Source organism: Quercus lobata, chromosome 2 (assembly GCF_001633185.2).
Source record: "Quercus lobata isolate SW786 chromosome 2, ValleyOak3.0 Primary Assembly, whole genome shotgun sequence".
Taxonomy (NCBI): domain Eukaryota; kingdom Viridiplantae; phylum Streptophyta; class Magnoliopsida; order Fagales; family Fagaceae; genus Quercus; species Quercus lobata.
The window spans coordinates 23,238,568-23,257,829 of NC_044905.1; the positions used below are offsets into that span (position 1 = coordinate 23,238,568).

Below are 19,262 nucleotides of genomic sequence, written 5' to 3' on the forward strand. Positions count from 1 at the left end.
ACTGTAGGATTTGCACCCATGGCCCTAGTGGGTCTTAAGCCCAGTTTCTCTGACATAAGTGTCAGGGACCGCGGGACATACCGTTTAGCTTGGGTCTAAGGCCCAAATGGCTCTGGGGGCCCGATGTCGTACATTAGCCCCCCCTTGATTCGTGTTCGGAGCCCAAGGGTGAATCAAGGAATTCAAGGGACAACAACGACCCGGGAAGTTCAATCAGTAGTTATTAGGCAGTTGAGAAATTAATTAAGGTGCCCTCAAAAGACGTGTTGTATCTGACGTTTAGCTGGGCCTTCATTATTACCTGACGGTTCGCGAACCAAGGCGGCACGCGTGTGGCGTTTGTGATGGGATTCATAGAGTTTCCCGCCTTTTATTTATTAAATGGCACTTATTCTATCCCTTTTAGCCCCTATAAATAGTTCATTCTGAATCATTTTCCCACTTTTACATTCTTTGCTCACCAAATTTCCTCCCTGTCGTGCATAGCTCTCTCTGTGTTCACCCTTCAATCTAAAGTACCCTTCCTTTTTAGAGCCCAAAGTAAGTTTCTCTACCTTTTTCTCTTGTTTTAGTCTCTTCCTTCAATTTCTAGAGTTTAGGATGGGTTTTGCTCATCTATTAAATACTAGGGCATCTCTAGCCACTTTTAGGAAGACATTCAACATCCCTGAGGATGTGAATGTGGCATATTGCCATGGGAGCGAGATTGCTCTTTACAGGCACTCCGGGTCGAGTACCACCTTCTTCCCTTTGATGGCAATTTTGGAGGGTGGGGTTAGATTTCCAGTGAGCCCACTCTTACTTAATACCCTTAGGTTTTACGGTTTGAGCCCCGAGCAGCTTCCTCCCAACTTTTACCAGGTAGTTAGTTGCGTTGATAGGTTGAATCAGTTATACTTTTTTGCAGTTGAACCACCATGACATAAATTTCATGTATAGCCTGTGTGGAAATAAAACCATCCACTATTATTTAAAAGTTAGGGATTATCGGGTACGACTGATTTCATGCCTACCTGATTCAAACAAAAACTTAACCGGGGAGTTTGTCCGGGTGAGCGGCAACTGGTTTGCCAATGAGCTCCCCTGCCCACTCTCGCCGCGCGAAGTTGGTTCGTATTGCCTAACCATCCATATTATTTTCCTTTTTGTTTACTCTCGTTTGTTTTATCCATCCGGGTACTAACTTACTGTGTTCCTTTGTTGCAGACGACAAAGAATTCGTCCCAGACCTTAGGGTGGTGCACGAAAGGGACTTAAATTTTGTCCTTAGGTCCGAAATATTCGTTCACATTAACGGGCAGCTCCAGGCATCGCATCTCATACTAGGCTGCGTCCCTGTATACAAGACTTGGCAACCCTTTAGTCAAGACTTATTGTTGGACAGCCCCTTGCTGTCTTTCATAGATGTACGGCAAGCAAACTTCCTCCCCTCAAAGCTGACCCCTAGTGAAGCCCGGGACCTCGGTCCGCGTTATATAACCACAAAAGATCTTGCCCTAATCAGGGACGAATCTGCCGAGCACGTCTCTCAAAGCCGTTAGGAGCACGTTCTCGTCGAAGAACAGGTAGATCCGACCCAGCTAGTCGAACAAGAAGCAGCCGAGGTTGACCCAGACGTTGAGATGGTGACAAGGCAAAAAATGACAGTCAGCCGATTCTTGCCTGGCTCCCAACCCTCCGCTGAGTCTTAACAACCCCAGGGCAAGGGCCGAGCAGTTCCTCCCCCCTCTTCCAGTCGTGCAAAAAAGAAACAACGCCTTGACGATCAATCGCCAAAGGCTCCAGGCGATGCCCCATCAAAGACTCCACCCCGGCCGTCCAACAGGATCACGATTTAGGAGCCAGTTACAGAATCTCCGTCTACCATTCAAGTTGGCGGGAATGCAGCGTCCTCCTCCCAGCCCGTAGTCCCTTGGCAGCCTACCTTCAAGCTTGGAAAGGGGCCTCTACTAGCCACGACCAGTGCAATAGTGTGGGATAAAGGCGAGGGGGGAAGGGTGGCACAGAGCCTAGTGCACGGCTTACTCCTGCCCGAGGATGTTCGCTTTTTCTCTTAAGGGGATGAGGATTTGTTGGTGCGATGGCTACAGTGGCACACCATTGTGGTAATTTCTCTCTCCCTCCTTGTTCATTTACTTAAATACAAGAAGTATTCTTCTGTTCTAACACTTATTTTTGCGTTACTAGTCCGCACAGATGACTCATATCCTTGGTGAGAGATTGAAGGAGCTCACCGAGGATGTCGAGCGGGAAAAAGCTTTGAAGGACATTGCCAATGATAACGCGAAGGAGAAAAGCAAGGTTGTCGAGGCTGCGGAGAAAAAAGCTCGATCCTCGAAGAAAGCTTGTCAATTGGTGGAGAAGAGAAGAGCTGAGGTGGAGAGCCGACTGGAGGGCATTAAGCTGAAATTAGCAGAGGCGAATAGTCTCAACTTGACCCAGGCCGACTAGATAGCTGACCTCAAAGTAGCCCTTGAAGCCTGCGAAAACAAGTGGTATGACGAGGGATTTGTAGACGTCGAGAAGTCTGCAAAGCTTGTTGTTCATCAAGCCCGGCTTCATGGGTTTGGGGAGGGTTGGCTAACGGCCCTCCAGGTGATGGGAGTGGCTGAGGACTCTCCTTTGAGAGACCCAAGTCAGATCCCATACCCGACTCCTCCACCTCCTTCCCAGAGTTAGGCAGATGTCATGGACGAGGAGGAAACTACTAGCATGAGGGAGCTGGTCCAAGCGATTGACACCCATGTTGATCCAAAGGTTTCTAGCACCCTTCATGATGCAGATGACAGACAATCTCAACAGCCACGGACCGAGGACACTCCTATTCAGCCAGCCGATGAAGCAGCACAGCCCCCAACTGCTGACCCATCCGTTTAAACTTTGTGACTAAACTAGTTGTTTCTTTTATATTTACCTTTACTTTATTTGCTCTTTTTATGGTTTGCTTAGGGTCACCGGGCTGTGGTGACCGAACAATGATTTTAATTTTCTTTTTATTTATTTTCGGACTTATTTTCCTATGGTCACTGGGCTGTGGTAACCGACCAATGGTTTTATTTTATTTATTTCTGTTTGCACTAATAGCTTTGCTTCTCGGCTTTAATATTTTTAATTTAAGGTTTCTACCTATCTGATGATGAGAATCGAACTGGGGACAGGTTTTTGTCCTTAGAATTTTTGGTTAAGGTTTCTGCCTGTCCGGTGATAGGAATCGAACCGTGGACAGGTTTCCGTCCTTGATATTTTTAATTAAGGTGTCCACTTGTCTGGTGATGGGAATCAAACCAGGGACAGGCTTCTGTCCTTAGAATTTTTTTTTATTAAGGTTTTCACCTGTCCGGTGATGGGAAACTAACCGGGGATAGGTTTCTATCCTTAATATTTTTAATTTAAGGTTCCTACCTGTCCAGTGATGGGAATCGAACCGGGGACATGTTTCTGTCCTTAGAATTTAATTTTTAATTTAAGGTTTCCACGTATCTGGTGATGGGAATCAAACCGAGGACAAATTTCTGTCCTTAGAATTTTTAATTTAAGGTTTCCACATGTCCGGTGATGGGAATCGAACCGGGGACAGATTTCTGTCCTTAGAATTTTTAATTTAAGGTTTCCACCTGTCCGGTGATGGGAATCGAACCGGGGACAGGTTTCTGTCCTTAGAATTTTTAATTTAATGTTTCCACCTATCTGGTGATGGGAAACCAACCGGGGACAGGTTTTTGTCCTTAATGTGAAACATGGTTCTTTGGTTTCCTTGACTTTTCTTTACCCATTGGCCAGCGCTAACAGATCAAATAATGAAATTTTAATGCACCTACAAAAATAGACATCATCTTAATATTACTTCATAAAGCATATATACAATGTTTCATTTAATTTACGCTCATGTGTTCAACGGGTCAGTGGTAGAACTTCTTCAAGTTGTGGACATTCCACGATCGGGGAAGTGGTCTCTCATCCAAATCCTCCAAGTAGTAAGCCCCCACTCCTGTGAAAGCAGTAATCCTGTAAGGCCCTTCCCAAGTAGGGGCTAACTTCCCAACGTTCGTATCCCGCATGTTCCCCACTGCCTTCCGTAGTACCAGGTCTCCAACACTGAACTCTCTTGTCTTTACACAGCGATTGTAGCACCAAGTGAGTTTCTGTTGATACTCGGCGAGCCGAATGGTCGCAACTACTCGGTGTTCTTCTAACAAATCCAAATGTTCCACCATCAATCCATCATTTCGAGCCAGAGTAAATTCTTCAACCTAAGTACTGCACAGGGTCACCTCAGCTGGTATCACGGCCTCTACCGCGTATGTCAAGGAGAACGGGGTTTCTCATGTCGATCTCCTGGGAGTCGTTCGGTACGCCCATAGAACGCTCGACAGCTCCTCGGCCCACCTACCCTATGCACCGTCTAGCCTTTTCTTCAATTTGTTTACAATCACCTTGTTAGTGGCTTCAACTTGTCCATTACTTTAAGGATACGCCGGGGTGGAGTACCTGTTCCTGATGCCAAGACCACTTCAAAACTCCCGAAAGGCCTTGTTGTCGAATTGCAATCCGTTATCCGATATAAGAGAGTCCGGCACCCTAAACCTCGTGATAATGTTCTTCCACATGAACTTTTGACATCTACGTCCCTAATATTGGCCAGTGCCTTCGCCTCCGCCCATTTGATGAAGTAATCGACAACTACCAATACAAATCTCCTGTTGCCCGTGGCTCGGGGGAAGGGACCGAGGATATCTAGCCCCCATTGTGCAAAAGGCCAAGCACTGTTGACCGGGTTCAGCTGGTCTGCTGGTTGTTGGATCAGGGGGGCATGCCTCTGGCACTGCTTACATTTCCACACATACTCGACCGCATCTTTCTGCATTTGGAGCCACCAGAATCCTTGAGTCATTGCTCGGTATGCCAAACAACGTCCCCCTACGTGACTGCCACAGACCCCATCATGCAGCTCGGCCAAGAGTTCATTAACTTTCTCAGGGCGTAGGCACAACAGATACGGGGCCCCAAATGACCTTTGGTAAAGCTTTCGGTTTGCCGACAACCAGTATCGGGCAACTATTCGGCGAACCTTGTTAGCTTCCTTCTCCTCATTAGGGACCTAATCCTCGGCTAAGAAGTCAATGATTGGGTCCATCCAACACCATTCAGCCGGCGAGACCATCGCAACATCAACACCAACCGTTGTATCAATACTCCGCTCCACTAAGAGCTCCAACTTAATTAACCGTGGGACGTCCTTCATCACTGATGATGCTAGCATGGCTAGAGAATCGGCATGTCTATTCTGCCCCGGGGAATCTGAGCTACACCTACCGTGCGAAACTTATTCATGACTTGTTTCACCACCTGTAAGTATTGTTTCATCCAAGAATCCCTGGCTTCAAATCTGCCTTGCACTTGGCTGACAACCAACTGAGAATATAAATAAACCTCTACATCCCGGGCGCCTATATCCAATATGGTTCTCATCCCAATGAGCAAGGCCTCGTACTCAGTTTCGTTGTTGGAGGCCCTGAATCCTAGCCTAAAAGAATGCTCCAACCATACTCCTTTTGGGGTGATAATGACAATCCCGGCACCGGACCCCATTGAGCTCGACGCGCCATCCACAAACAGCCTCCACGGGTGACACTCTATATGACAAACCATCTCCGGCTTACCCTTTGGTGAAAACTCTACAACAAAATCAGCAAGAATCTAGCCGTTCACCGAACTCCGTGGCCTATACCTCATATCAAAGGATCCCAACCGTGTCCCCCATTTGGCTATCCAGCCCGTGAAATCAGATCTCTTTAATAATGACTGCAAAGGATACTCGGTTAAGACGTAGATAGTATGGGCTTGAAAATAATAAGGTAACTTCCTGGTAGCATTCATTAATGCTAATACCAACTTCTCTAGAGGCAGGTATCTGGTCTCGGCGTCGACCATAGTTTTGCTAACATAGTACACGAGCTGCTGCATCCCCCGGTCTCTTAAAAGCACGGCACTCACGGCATGAGCAGATACCGAGAGGTACATGAACAAGTCCTCCCCGGGCTCCGAGGCGGCCAACATGGGTGCACGTATCAAATATTCCTTCAAGTCTTAGAAAGCTCTTTCACACTCCTCATTCTATTGAAATCTCTTCCATTTCTTCAGGAGTTGGTAGAACGGACGGCAGTGATCAGGAAATTTAGAAATGAACCGGTTAAGGGCAGATAACATCCTGGTCAAGATCTGTACCTCCTTTGGATTGCTTGGGGGTTTCAGGCGCTGCACGGCATCGATCTAGTCGGGGTTGACTTCTATCCCACGATTGGTGATTAGATAACCAAGGAACTTGCTAGCACCTACTCTAAAGGCACATTTGTCCGTGTTCAGACATAACTTATGCTACCAAAGCACTTTAAATATACCTTGAAGATCCTCTATGTGTTGTGCCTCCTGCTTACTTTTTACCACCATGTCGTTGATATATACTTCAACCGTACGCCCAATCTTATCCCGAAACATTCTAGTCATCATTCGCTGATAGGTTGCCCCGGCATTCTTTAGCCCAAAGGGCATCACAGTGTAGTGGTATTTTGCGTTCGGGGAAATGAGTGTTGTCTTCTTCTGGTCCTCGACAGCTAATGCAATCTGATGGTAACCCTGAAAGGCGTCCAAAAAACTCATCCTCGGGCGCCCAAAGGTCGCATCTACCAATTGATCTATTTTTGGCATAGGGAAAGGATCCTTGGGGCATGCTCAGTTCAAATCTGTGAAGTCCACATAGACTCTCCATTTTTCGTTCTTCTTTTTAACCACCACGGTATTTGCCAGTCAATCTGGGAAGAAGATCTCCTTTATTGCCCCGGCCTCTTTCAACTTCCTGACCTTCTGCCTTACCACCTCGACGTGTTCCTTGGCCGACCTTCTCGGATTCTGCATCTTTGGAGGGAATGTCGGTTCTACATTAAGTTTGTGGACGATGAACTTGGGATCAACCCCGGGCACCTCATACGGGTTCCACACAAATATGTCCATGTTCCGTATCAAGAATAGCAACGTCTCTACCTTATCCTCATTCGTCATGCTTGCCCCCACCTGAAAATACCGATCAACATCTGGTAGTATCTTTACTCTGATTAATTGTTCGGCATAACTAGCCCCTAACCCCTCCTGAGGATTCTGTAATTGGTATGAAGGGGCCTCTTCGACGCCTCCCTTATTCTTAGTTTGTTCATTCTTCTTATTAACTGCGGCCACCAGGCATTGCCTGGCAATTTGCTGGCTCCCCCTTACCATGGCTACGCCCTGCTCGGTGGGAAATTTAACTTTTACATGCAGGGTGGAGGGAACAACCCCCATTGCGTGGATCCACAGCCGTCCCAAAATAGCCATGTATGGTGAAAACAAATTGAACGCTATGAATATTACCATCACCTCCTTTCCTTCCATATTCACGAAAAGGGAAATTTGTCCCTCAAGAGCGACCATCCTACTGTCAAACCCGACCAACGGCGTATCATACTTTGATAGGTCCTGGTTTTTTAACCCAAGCCCTTTGAATAGGTCCGGATACATCACATCGGCCCCACTCCCTTGGTCTACCATCACTCTTTTAACCAAGAAACCACTTATCTGGGCTGTAACTACCAACACATCGTCGTGTGGCTGGACTATTCCCTCTAAGTCCTCATCGCCAAAGGCAATGGGCTCCCGTTCAATCTTCATCTTTTTCTTAGGTGATTGCTCTCCTGTGCAATTGCCCGTGGATACTATGGTCAGTACTCCTCTACTGGTTGTGATCGGACCCCTTGGGGTGGCGTGGATAACTTCAATCACTCCCAATGGCGGTGGGAGAGGATTTCCCCTCTATTAAGCGCCCTGGCCGGTACCCCGATTTCTGGAATCCACCACAAACTCCTTCAAATATCCTACCTTCACTAACTGCCCTCGATGGGCTTTCAGCACCTGACATTGCTCGATGGTATGGCCCTTATCCTTATGATACGTATAATACAAGCTTTGGTTTCGCCAAGATGGGTCACCCCCCATCTTGTTTGGCCACCTAAAATATGGCTCATTCTTAATCCGGTCTACGATCCTATGTACCGGCTCTTTGAACGTCACATTCACCTCTCCCATCTATACTTTTGACTCTTATATTCTTAGATCTTTCCGGGGTAGGGGCTGAAATCCGGGCTGCCGAAGGCGATTCATTAGTGGGGCCTTGCCTTTACTTTGTAGCCAATCATTTTCGAGACGCTTGTACTCCTCAATAAACCTCATTAGCTACCTCATACCCTAGGGAGGCTTCTTCGTCAGTGACTCCCGTAGTCTGGAGTCTTTGAGGAGTCCCATCCTAAAGGTGCTTGCCGCGATCTTTTCGTTGCCTCCACCTATCTCATTATAAAGCTCCCAGAACCGACTGGCATAACTGCGAAGGGTTTCCCCAACCCTCATTTTCATAGAAAGCAACACGTCCATCGGTTGTGGTACCCGCCTGCAAGTTACAAACCGTGCACCGAACTCCTGGATTAACTCGGCAAAACTGTGAATGGAATCCTTCCGTAACCCATTAAACCATCTCAATGTTATGGGTCCAAGGCTCGAGAGAAATACCTTGCACATCAGCACATTGTTGTGAGTGTGTAGAGACATCATTTGGATATAATGGCTGACGTGCTCCATGGGGTCCGTCTTCCCATCGTAGGAATTAAAAGGTGGTCGGGTGAACCTATCTGGCATTGGGGCCCGTTCAATGTCATTTGAGAAGGGCAACTGTATAGCTTTTCATAAGGCGCGACTCATAGCATCCATGGCCGTATTTCGGGGCCATTGCTCTTCTGGTGAATCCGAACTCCCTCTTTCATACTCCCATGATTGTGAACGTTCCCGATGTCGGTGGGATTCTCGTGAATGAGAACGGTCCCGGTGTCTATGAGACTCCCGTGAACGTGAACGGTTTTGGTGTTTATGGGAACCGGACTGTTTGGACCCCCAACCATTGCGATCTCCTCTGCTCATAGATCCCCCCGCTGGGTTATCTCGATCCCCTCTTCTGTGTCTATCCTTTGCCTCCAGTTCCAAATCTCTTACCAGTCTACGCAACTGTTCAAGCTCCTCATCTCTTTCATCCAATCGCTTGTGTCCCGAAGCATCCGATGCTGCCTGGTTCATCTAGTATGACCCCTTTCCATGGACGGACTATTCTTCCCCGTGTTCATACTCCCTGTCTTCGTGCCTTTTTTGCCTTCGCTCTGGCCACGTGGATCCTCCAGACGATCCCACTGAACCATTTTCAGCAGAACCTTCTAACTGTTTTCCAGACATCTTCCGAGGGTGGGTCTTGGCCAAACCACGACTTTGTAGGAGATTCTCACAGATGGCACCAATTGTGCGCACCTTAAGTGAGCTTAATAGACCAGTCGTGCTCTTGGGCTCACAATATACTTATAATGTGGGTTTTGGATTTCTTACTATAGGTGATTCTAACTTAGAGACCCAGTAATGTTTCTACAATCTCTGGACTGCTTTCCTCTCACTCTTTGTAGCTCTTAATCTAGACTCGAGTCTCTCCTTTCAGACCTTTAACCACCATTTCCTCTCCTTGGCCTCGAATATTTATAGTCCAAAATTAATGGGAAAATCATGATTACTCTCAAGGCTAGTGGGAATGGAGGTCCAATATTGTTATCGCTAAGTGGATGTTTAGTTGGGAGTATGATGTGAGTGTGATGTGAGTGGCATTGGAACTGGTTCCTACTTCAAGGAAGGGATGATGTTCGGCGGCGGAATTTGCCAAGGAGTCGCTGAGCATCCAGATAGGGCCTTCCCGACCACTCATGAGCCTAGGAGATGGACGTGCCGGGCAACTTTCCGGCCGCGAACTGACAAGTACCTATTTCAAAGACCGGCCCAACAGGTTTTGGGCTAGACATAATACTGCATGATTTGCTCTCATGGCCCTAGTGGGTCTTAAGCCTAGTTTCTCTGACATAAGTGTCAGGGACCGTGGGACATATCGTTCAGCTTGGGTCTAAGGCCCAAATGGCTCTGGGGCCTTGGTGCCGTACAGTCACCAATCACATACACTAACTAGTTTGTAAGTTATATAGTAAAACTTATAGTACATTTAGGATATTCTATATTTAAATCCTCAATTAGAATCTTGCCACATCATATTTATTTTTATATTTTCTTAAATTAAAGAAAATACTATAAACACAAACTATTTTACAAAATATTTTACAAACTACTGATATAGTGAATAATTATTGGTATGTAAAAAAGTAATGTTAATGGTGGGTTTAGATGAGACCCAATAAAAATTTTCCACTATTAAGAACTCTATAGGCATATAGATAATCATTGTTGTAATGTTGCATTTAGTTAATTAGTTAGTTGTAGGATTGCAACAAGTTGAACCAAGTTAGTTACAAGTTGTTAGTTGGTTATCTGGCTAAGCAACTTGTATAAATACTTGTAATCCATAGCATTTTGGATATTGAAAAATAAACCAATTGCTTAGTGCATTAGTGCATATTTCTCTCTTAATCTCTTTCTTTCTCTATGGAGGGTAACTACTTCGAATTTAGTCAATTTCCCTATTTTTTTTCATCCATCCCCATTAGGAAGCACTAGGTTCTTAACAAGTGGTATCAGAGTCTTTGATCTTGAGATGGGTGAATATTGTGATCTACGTGAAATCTTGAAAGAATTATGGCATATGGTTGATGAAATTTTAGAGAAAGTCAAGGCCTTGGCTAAATCTTAAAAAGCCATGAAAGAAGAGCTCTCAAGATTGCAAGAGAATCTTAAGAACATGTCCGAAAAAGATTTACAACCTCTTGATTCAATAGAACTCAAAGAGAAAATTAAGTTCCAAGAACCAACATCTACAGTTACCAACCGAGATGCTAATTTGTATGTCAAAGTGGATGATGATGTCCATGTACACGCTGCCCTTGAATGCCATGTGCAGTCTCGCCTACTTTTTCAGGTTCCAGTGCGGCTTAGTGTATCTAAGAATGAAACTGCTTTTGCATGTCCAATTCAGTCCATAAAGCCAACAAAGGTGATGATGATCTTTCAAGACCTAAAGAGGCCATAAGAACCAAAAAAAGTTGGTCTTGAACAAGGACCAATGAATGCAAACATATGCTGCAGGGGAAGTCATAGATGACGTTTTTTATTTTTTGTCATCCAGCTCTATCAAAAATTTTGGGGGGGGGGGGGGGGGTGGGGGGGCGGGGTCCATTTTGCTGTGATGGCTTTCCACGAGAAAGAGGACGAGTTCTTGGTGGCAACAGTACCATAAATGCTAGGTTCTATAGCTAAGCCGATCACAATTTTTTTAAGTAAACAAGTATGAATTGGGATCAACGTTCTGAATTTGATCGTAATAAGATAATTACTTATGAAGAAGTTGCTCTCATCAAAGAGAAGGAATTAAAGAAAGTTTCTTGGGGTCCTAACCATCAAGGTAAGGTCCCTAAATGTACTAGTGTGGTTTTAAGAAATGACTCAAAGTCATTAGGGACGTGTGTGGCCTTAGCAACAAGAAAAGTGTAGTTTCTTAATCGGAACAGATTCTGTTTTTAGGAAAGGATTAGATTTATACGATTACCAACTTCTAAATTCTGCTAAATGTGTTAAGAAGTAGTTAAAGATTGAACTGGGAGTGCCATTTCCAACATTTAATGGTAATGTTTTGGAAGAAAATCTAGTGGGACGGATGACGAGAAGTGTGATACAGCCATTTCTTCCAACTGGTCTTACGAGAATTGGACAGAAGGAGCTGATCAATTTTTCATAAAACAAGGTTTTTTTCCAAGGAAAATGCTTGTGAAAATTGTACAACTAAAATATGTGATTACAAGTGTCACAATCTTGAGCTTATGGTGCATGGTTGTCCGAAAAATATTTGGCCACTTGCATATTTTTGCTTGGATGGAAACATTAATTAGGCGTACTGTTGTTATCATGAAACATATTATCATAGAGCAGCCCATTCAATTGGTGGCTATCCAATTTGTGTCAATCAAACACTTCAGGTCTTGAAAGAACTCCTAGAAAATCCAACCATAAATATTCATGTGGGGGTTTGGACAATAATGAAAACTACTTGCTCAAGTTATGGGTTGTGATTAATTGCTGTGGAGTTCTTGGTGTGTTCGATGGTCAAGATGCCTTGGAGTATTGGCGTTGTGGCCGATCACCCCTCATGAATATTACAAGAAAACTTTGAGGTCAAGGTTTTGTAAAGGGGAGGGAAATATTAGGAACCCTTTAGGCATATAAATAATCATTGTTATAACGTTGCATTTAGTTAATTAGTTAGTTAGTTAGTTGTAGGATTGCAACGAGTTGAGCCAAGTTAGTTACAAGTTGTTAGTTGGTTATTTGGTAAGCAACTTGTATAAATACTTGTAATCCATAATATTTTGGATATTGAAGAATAAACTAATTGCTTAGTGCATCAATGCATATTTCTCTCTTAATCACCTTCTTTCTTTATTGATGGTAATTACAATTAAGTCAATTTCTCTACAATTCCCGTCAATTCCCCTACAATTCTTACCCGTCCCCATTAGGAAACACCAAGTTCATAACACCACATCAACAATTTGTAAAAATATTGTAAAATAATTTTTGTCTATAGCATTACTCTTTCTTTAATTAATAAAATAGATAATTCCATATACAATTATAGTAATAATAAATATCTATTAACAATTACCATAACTAACTATATCATATAATAAATACCTAATAATTATTATGATAAATATCTATTAATAATAATTATCATAATTAATAAAGGAAGATGCTAGAGATACAAACTCAATGTATTACAAAAATTTTTACAAACTACTGATGTGACTAGTGATTATTAGTCAATGAAAAAGTGATGTTAATGGTAGGTCCAGATAAGATCCAGTATAAAGTTGGTCATATCAACAGTTTGTAAAAATGTTGTAAAATAATTTATGTTTGTAGCATTACTCATTAATAAATATCTATAAAAGCACAATCATAATAAATACCTATTAATAACTACCATTATTATCAAATTTCATATTTTATATTTCATATACAAACACAATTGAAATAAATTTCTATTAATAATTATCTTAAAACCAAAGATATCTAACTTTTGGTTAACCCTATAGCATTTTGCCACATAAGTTTTTGAAGCCTCACAACTTTACACATCAATATTCTAATTAATTGAGTTTAAATTTTATTCTACATTTAAACTCGCAATTAGAATCTTGTTACATTATATTTTCTTTAATTAATAAGATAGATAGTTCAGTATACAAACAAAATCATAATAAATACCTACAATTGGTTGACCTTATAATATTTTTCCACCTAAGTTTTTGAGTCCTCAAAATTAACCAATATTCTATTCCCTCTATCCCAAATTGTTGGCCCTCTATTCAATTTTGGGATGTCCCAAAATGAAGTCATCTTTCTAAAATTAATAAATAAATTTTTATCTCACCTTTACTTTATTTTTTAAAAAAGTCAATACCATTCTTTCTCTATTGCTTAAATTAATAAGGAAAGTTTTGAAAATTTGTACATTTTTACCTAATAGACAATTCATTAATTGATTATCTCTTAAAAAGTTAAATTTTCTAAACATAACCAACAATTTCAATTTGGGATAGAAGTAGTTAATTGATTTTAAATTCTATTATATATTTAAATCCGTAATTAGAATCTTGCCCCATTGTTTTTTTTTTCTTTAATTAATAGAATAGATAGCTTCATATATAAGCACAATCGCAATAAATATCTATTAATGATTACCATAAATTTATCATAATAAATATCTATAAAAGTAAAATCATAATAAATATCTATTAATTACTATCATTATTATCAAAATTCATATTTTATATTACAAAGAAATCTTCTGCTTAAAACTTGGGTTAAGCCTTCATCTTTATTTTGCCAATCCGTGCCTCTTGCTCCTCGTCCCAGATCAGTTTCACGATATAATGTATGTTTTCTATTTGACTTACTTAAAGAGAGAACATGCTGAGTTGCTTGTATCTATTCTTGTCAGTAATTTTCAAATAGAGAGGACAAGAGGGTTTTTTATTGTACATTCCATCACTCATAGTCGTGGATCCATGAATATCAGTTATATCTTCCTCTCACAGTTTATTAACTTAATAACTGTGAAACTTCTTTGTTAAAAACATTTTATCTATGTCATCACTGTTTTCAATAACTTTTTATTGGAAGGAATGTACAATAAACCCTCTTGTCCTATCCGTTTCAAATTATATATTTCCTCCATTTCACTGATTGGATTGTTATTTAATAATTCTTTAATTCAGTTCTATATGTTTTAGAAATATCAATTTTGCATATATATATATATATATATATATATTAATTTGATCATTGATGTACTCTGTTCTTTCTAATTTTGAGTTCTGAAATTGAGATCTATCGGTGCCTTTCTAACAAAAGAATTAGAATCTTGATTGTCATTCAAAAATTCAATTCAATTCACTTTTTAATTTTTTTTTTCTTTTTGCACTTAGAAAGTAATTATGCCTATAGATTATTGAAGTTGTACTTGTTTTTTACAATTCAATTGTTATAATAAGTTTTGGAGGAAGAATTCAAACCATATTTCTTCTTATAAAGGAGATTGCGTAATGCCACCAAATTACAAAACTTTTAATAATAGAGTTTCTAATTTCCATCTAAATGCAAAATTTGCATATCATTTCTATGCAAATGGTTTTAGATGTATTGTGGTGGAGGTTGATATTATCATTATAGACTTTATTTCTCACGATTAAATTCCAAATTAAGTTTAATAAATGTTGGGGACTGAAAATATTGACAAACATCATTATCTTAGAGCACTCATAGCAGTGAAGCTAAAAAGGTATATAGCTATTTTAGCTCCACTAAAACACAAAAAAACACATGCAATGGTGGAGCTAAATCTATTTTTTTTAGCTTCATTGCTATAGTGCACATCTATCTATAGATGTGCACTGTAGCTTAGAGCTAAAAATAAAAAAATAAAAAAATTATTCAGCCGGCCATTAAAATAATACAACTTTGCTTCTTCTTTTTTTCATTCTTTTATCACACTGTGCCTCTCTCTCTCTCTCTCTCTCTCTCTCTCATCTCATCTGAAACTCATCTCTCTCAAGCTCACTCACTCCAATCTCTCAAGCTCACTTCGATCTCTCAAGCTCACTCTCTCAACTCCGGTCTCTCTAAAGCTTGATGTCACCAACCCACCAGCCATCCCAAGCCATTGATCAGCCTTAGACCCATGCCATCTGCCTCAGACCCGCGCCACTGAACCGCCTCAGACCCACACCGTCGATCACTCTCACCTCTCTGTCTCAACGTCTCCGACCCACGCCTCTGTCAACCTCAACGTTACCGGCCCAAGCCCCAAGCTACCAATCAACGCCTCCAACCTATGCCTCCACCCAGTCCTCCATCTCAACGCTCACCCAACACTGACAAGCCTGGGTTTCTCTGGGTTTCATCGTCGAAGCCGCCGCTGCCTTCCTCAGCCCATTGCTTTGGTTTTCCGTCGATCCAAGGGTTTTTTTTTTTTTTTTTTTTTTTTTTTTTTTTTTTTTTTGCATTGCGTGAATTTGATTGGCATGGTGTGGGTGTTGCCTGGTGGGTCGGGTGAGTGTGGGCTTGGTTGATTTTTTTTTCTTTGTTATGGGCTATGGTGGTGGTGGTGGTGGTGTTTGTGTGTGTGTGTGATTGTTATTTATTGTAAATAATATATTATTTTACTGTAGTGGATATATTATTTTATTGTGATATTTATATTATTTTATTATATTGAAAGTTAGAATATATATCTACTGCTGCAGCAAATGTATAAATAAAATATATAAAATAACTTTGGATGAAGTTAAATAACAAAATTTTTAACTTTCCTATTGTGGATGCTCTTAGAAACTATGCTAGCGTCTCACATAAAGTGGCACAAGCATAACTCTTGTCTTAGATATTTACAACACAACGTTGTTGGATTGGTGGAAGATAAGGATTTCGAAGTTGGGAGCGGCAGTTTTAACTTTTAACGTCAGACGCAGAACTTAGAAGCAGATGGCAGATAATTGGGGGCTGTGTTTTTTCTTTTTAAATAATTTATTAACTAATTTTTTATTTTAAAAATTGAGAACATCGCTTTCATAATACTATATTTTTAATTTCAATGCCAGATTGCTCTAATGTATGATCTCGTGGCCTGCTTTGCCATTTGCTGTGCAGCCTGTGCTTCCTGAATAGCTAGACGGGGCTACTTGCAACTGCACATTAGGCCACATGATTTTATTTATTTATTTTAAATATGATAGAATTTCAGGCTAAGGTAACGATTTTCTTTTATTATAGATTAAAATATCAACCAATTTTTGATATAAATTGAGTTTAAACTCTAAATTTTTATTTAACAATAAAAAAACTTTATTAATTGAACTAATTAAAATTCATAATACAAGTGTTACTTCGTAACCTTATTTCTAGCTAGGTTGAATATCGTACTTCCATTGCAAATTAGGGAGGTTGTTACTTTGACCGAGCTGCAGTGTTTTAGTAGCTAGTGATGCCAAATATATGGCAGTAATTAACTTAACACTAATTCTAGCTATCAGTGTCTTTGTTTTCATCGTGTTCTTTCCAAAGGCAGGCATCATTGCTGGTTAGGATACGGTCCCATAACATTCATTATCACATCTAGACTTATTGGTTCATAATACCTGATTAAGTTAACTTTGCATTATTCTTGAAATTATATATTCTCATTGGCATTCACAAAGGAAACGATTTTCCTAAAATTTCCCTCTCAGTCTCTTTGCAGGAATGGCGAAGCTTCAACTTTTCTTTCAAAGCCTAGTTGTAATTCTGGCAGCGCTTTTTTTTCTCTCTCATGCTGATGTTGGCACAGCTGCCCAATATAAAACCCCATATTTACGTTAGTGACTCTGGACAAATCAAATGTAACTTCATAAATAACTTCCATAACTACTGTGATTCAAAACTTTGAACTTTTTTTTTTTTTTTTTTTTTTTCTCTTCTTATTACACAGCCACAGCCTGTTATGGAAATGATGCTTCACAGTTCCCCTCGAACAACCTGTTCGCGTCGGCCGGCGAGGGGATATGGGACAATGGTGCCGCCTGTGGGAGACAGTATTTAGTGCGGTGCATAAGCGCGGCTCACCCTAGAACTTGCAAACCCGGCCAGACAATTCAAATAAAGATTGTTGATCGTGCACTTACTTCAGTTTCTAGGCCTTCCCGGAATGGTGCTACCATGGTTCTTTCTACAACTGCATTTGGGATGATAGCCAACCCTTCGGCTTCATTCATTAACATAGAATTCCAGCAGTGAGTCTCTATTGTCATTCTTCATTTTCATTTTTCCCCATCAGCCCCTTAATTTTTCTTTTGGTTTTTATGGTTTTGATTTTTATTTAATGTGCAGGGTTTGAAGTCATTATGGTATTTGATTGATGAGGTGAGGGAGCCCATCATTGTTTTACATAAGGGCAGCGCAGAGCCAAGGGTTGCCCCATTTAATCTGCTAGAAGTTAAACTTGTTTATATTTTTTTTATTATCAAACTTTCATTAATAAATGTGAGTTTTATATATTAAACAAGATTTTACTAAATGGATGTTGGGGGTTTCCCGAAGTTATGTGTGGGTTTTTATAAATGTATGAGTTTAGAAAATAAATGTCTTGGGAGTTAAAAGATTTGATGGTATAGTATATATACCTCATGCACCCGTCAATCTCAAAGAGTTCTCTTACTCTTCCTCTTCCACACTCTTTCTATATGTGGGTTTTGTGAGTGTGAGTCACTTTCTTTGATTATTGTGTGTTTGGGATTGCAAGTGAGGAAAGGCCTACTAATTCCTTGGTTCTCTTACTCTTCCTCTTCCACACTCTTTCTTTGTGGGTTTTGTGAGTGTGAGTCACTTTCTTTGATTATTGTGTGTTTGGGATTGCAAGTGAGGAAAGGCCTACTAATTCCTATCAAAGTTGTATTAGAGTATATCAGTTTGTAGTGAGAATGACTATTGCCATCGAGATCAAATCATTCCAAATTCCCCAACTTATCAAAGAAAATTTTGATAATTGAAGTATCCAAATAAAGGCATTATTTGGATCCCAAAAGGCATTACTTGGATCCTAAGATGCATGGAGATTGTGGAGAGAGGTTATAAAGAGTCACATGAAGCATCTTTGACTCCAAATCAAAAGGAAGCCTTGCAAAAGACTCAGAAGAAATATCAACAAATTCTTACCTTAAAATATCAAGGTTTGGATGAAAATATATTCGAGAAAGTTGCAAATGCAACTTCATTCAAACAAGCGTACGTGTAAGATTCTTAAAAACTTTCTAAAGGAAGTTGATAAGGTGAAAAAAGTCCGTCTTTCAAACATTGAGAGGAAAGTTTGAAAGGTTGCACGTGAAAGAATTTAAATCAATTTCTAATTATTTTTCAACGGTGTAGGTCATTATTAATCAATTAAAAAAAAATGGTAACAACTTAGATAATGCTCGTGTGATAGAAAAAATTTTCTCTATTCCTTAAATTCCAAGTTTGAATAAATCATTGTGATGATTCATGACTCATAAGACTTGGAGTCAATAACAATTAACCAACTCTTGGGATCTTTATTAGCCCATTAAGGAGGGCTTAACAAAAAGAAGCAAGGGCCTTTGAAGCAACTCCTACAATCTAAGCTCACCTAATTGAATGAGAAAAGGTGGCCCGAAAGTAGCCAAAGAGGCCAAAGACATAGATGTGGTCGACGAATATCTAGAGGATCCAGAGGAAGGAATGATCATAACTCTCCCAATTATGGAAAAAAAAATTTCAAAGTTCTCAGTCCACTAGAGAACGTGGAAGAGGAGGTTTTTCAAGGCCATACCAAAGAAGGTATGACAAGTCTAATGTTATGTTATAATTTGTATTAAAAAATGACCATTATGCTTTTGTAAAAAAAATTGTATACATTTTATACATTGAATAAGAAATAAAGTTAAATTACCTATAACTAAGTGTGATTTTGGATTAACTTTTTGCTAGAAACCTATTTATTATTTTATTTATCTATATATTGAAAGAAAGTTAGCAAAATTATAACTGTACTTTAAAAAAAATTGAGACTTTTAAAAAAGCTATTGTTTACAAGAAAAAAAAAACTTATTATAATGAAAAAAGTCATTGCAGTAACAACTAAGTGGTTGTAATAAGGTGCTATT

At 40.3% G+C, this 19,262-nt stretch overlaps 2 protein-coding genes across 2 annotated transcripts; one reads left to right on the forward strand and one right to left on the reverse strand.

The window, feature by feature from the left end:
• Positions 1–8,271: 8,271 nt before the first annotated feature.
• Positions 8,272–8,715, reverse strand: LOC115961444. Its single transcript, XM_031080430.1, has one exon. The coding sequence runs from the start codon at positions 8,713–8,715 to the stop codon at positions 8,272–8,274; it is 444 nt and encodes a 147-aa protein (XP_030936290.1).
• A 5,225-nt stretch (positions 8,716–13,940) lies between these two features.
• On the forward strand, positions 13,941–17,527 carry LOC115974867 (EG45-like domain containing protein). The gene is made up of 4 exons (XM_031095407.1): positions 13,941–13,984; positions 16,836–16,960; positions 17,075–17,375; positions 17,473–17,527. The coding sequence occupies exons 2-4, from the start codon at positions 16,849–16,851 to the stop codon at positions 17,477–17,479; spliced, it is 420 nt and encodes a 139-aa protein (XP_030951267.1). The 5' UTR covers positions 13,941–13,984; positions 16,836–16,848; the 3' UTR covers positions 17,480–17,527.
• Positions 17,528–19,262: the final 1,735 nt, after the last annotated feature.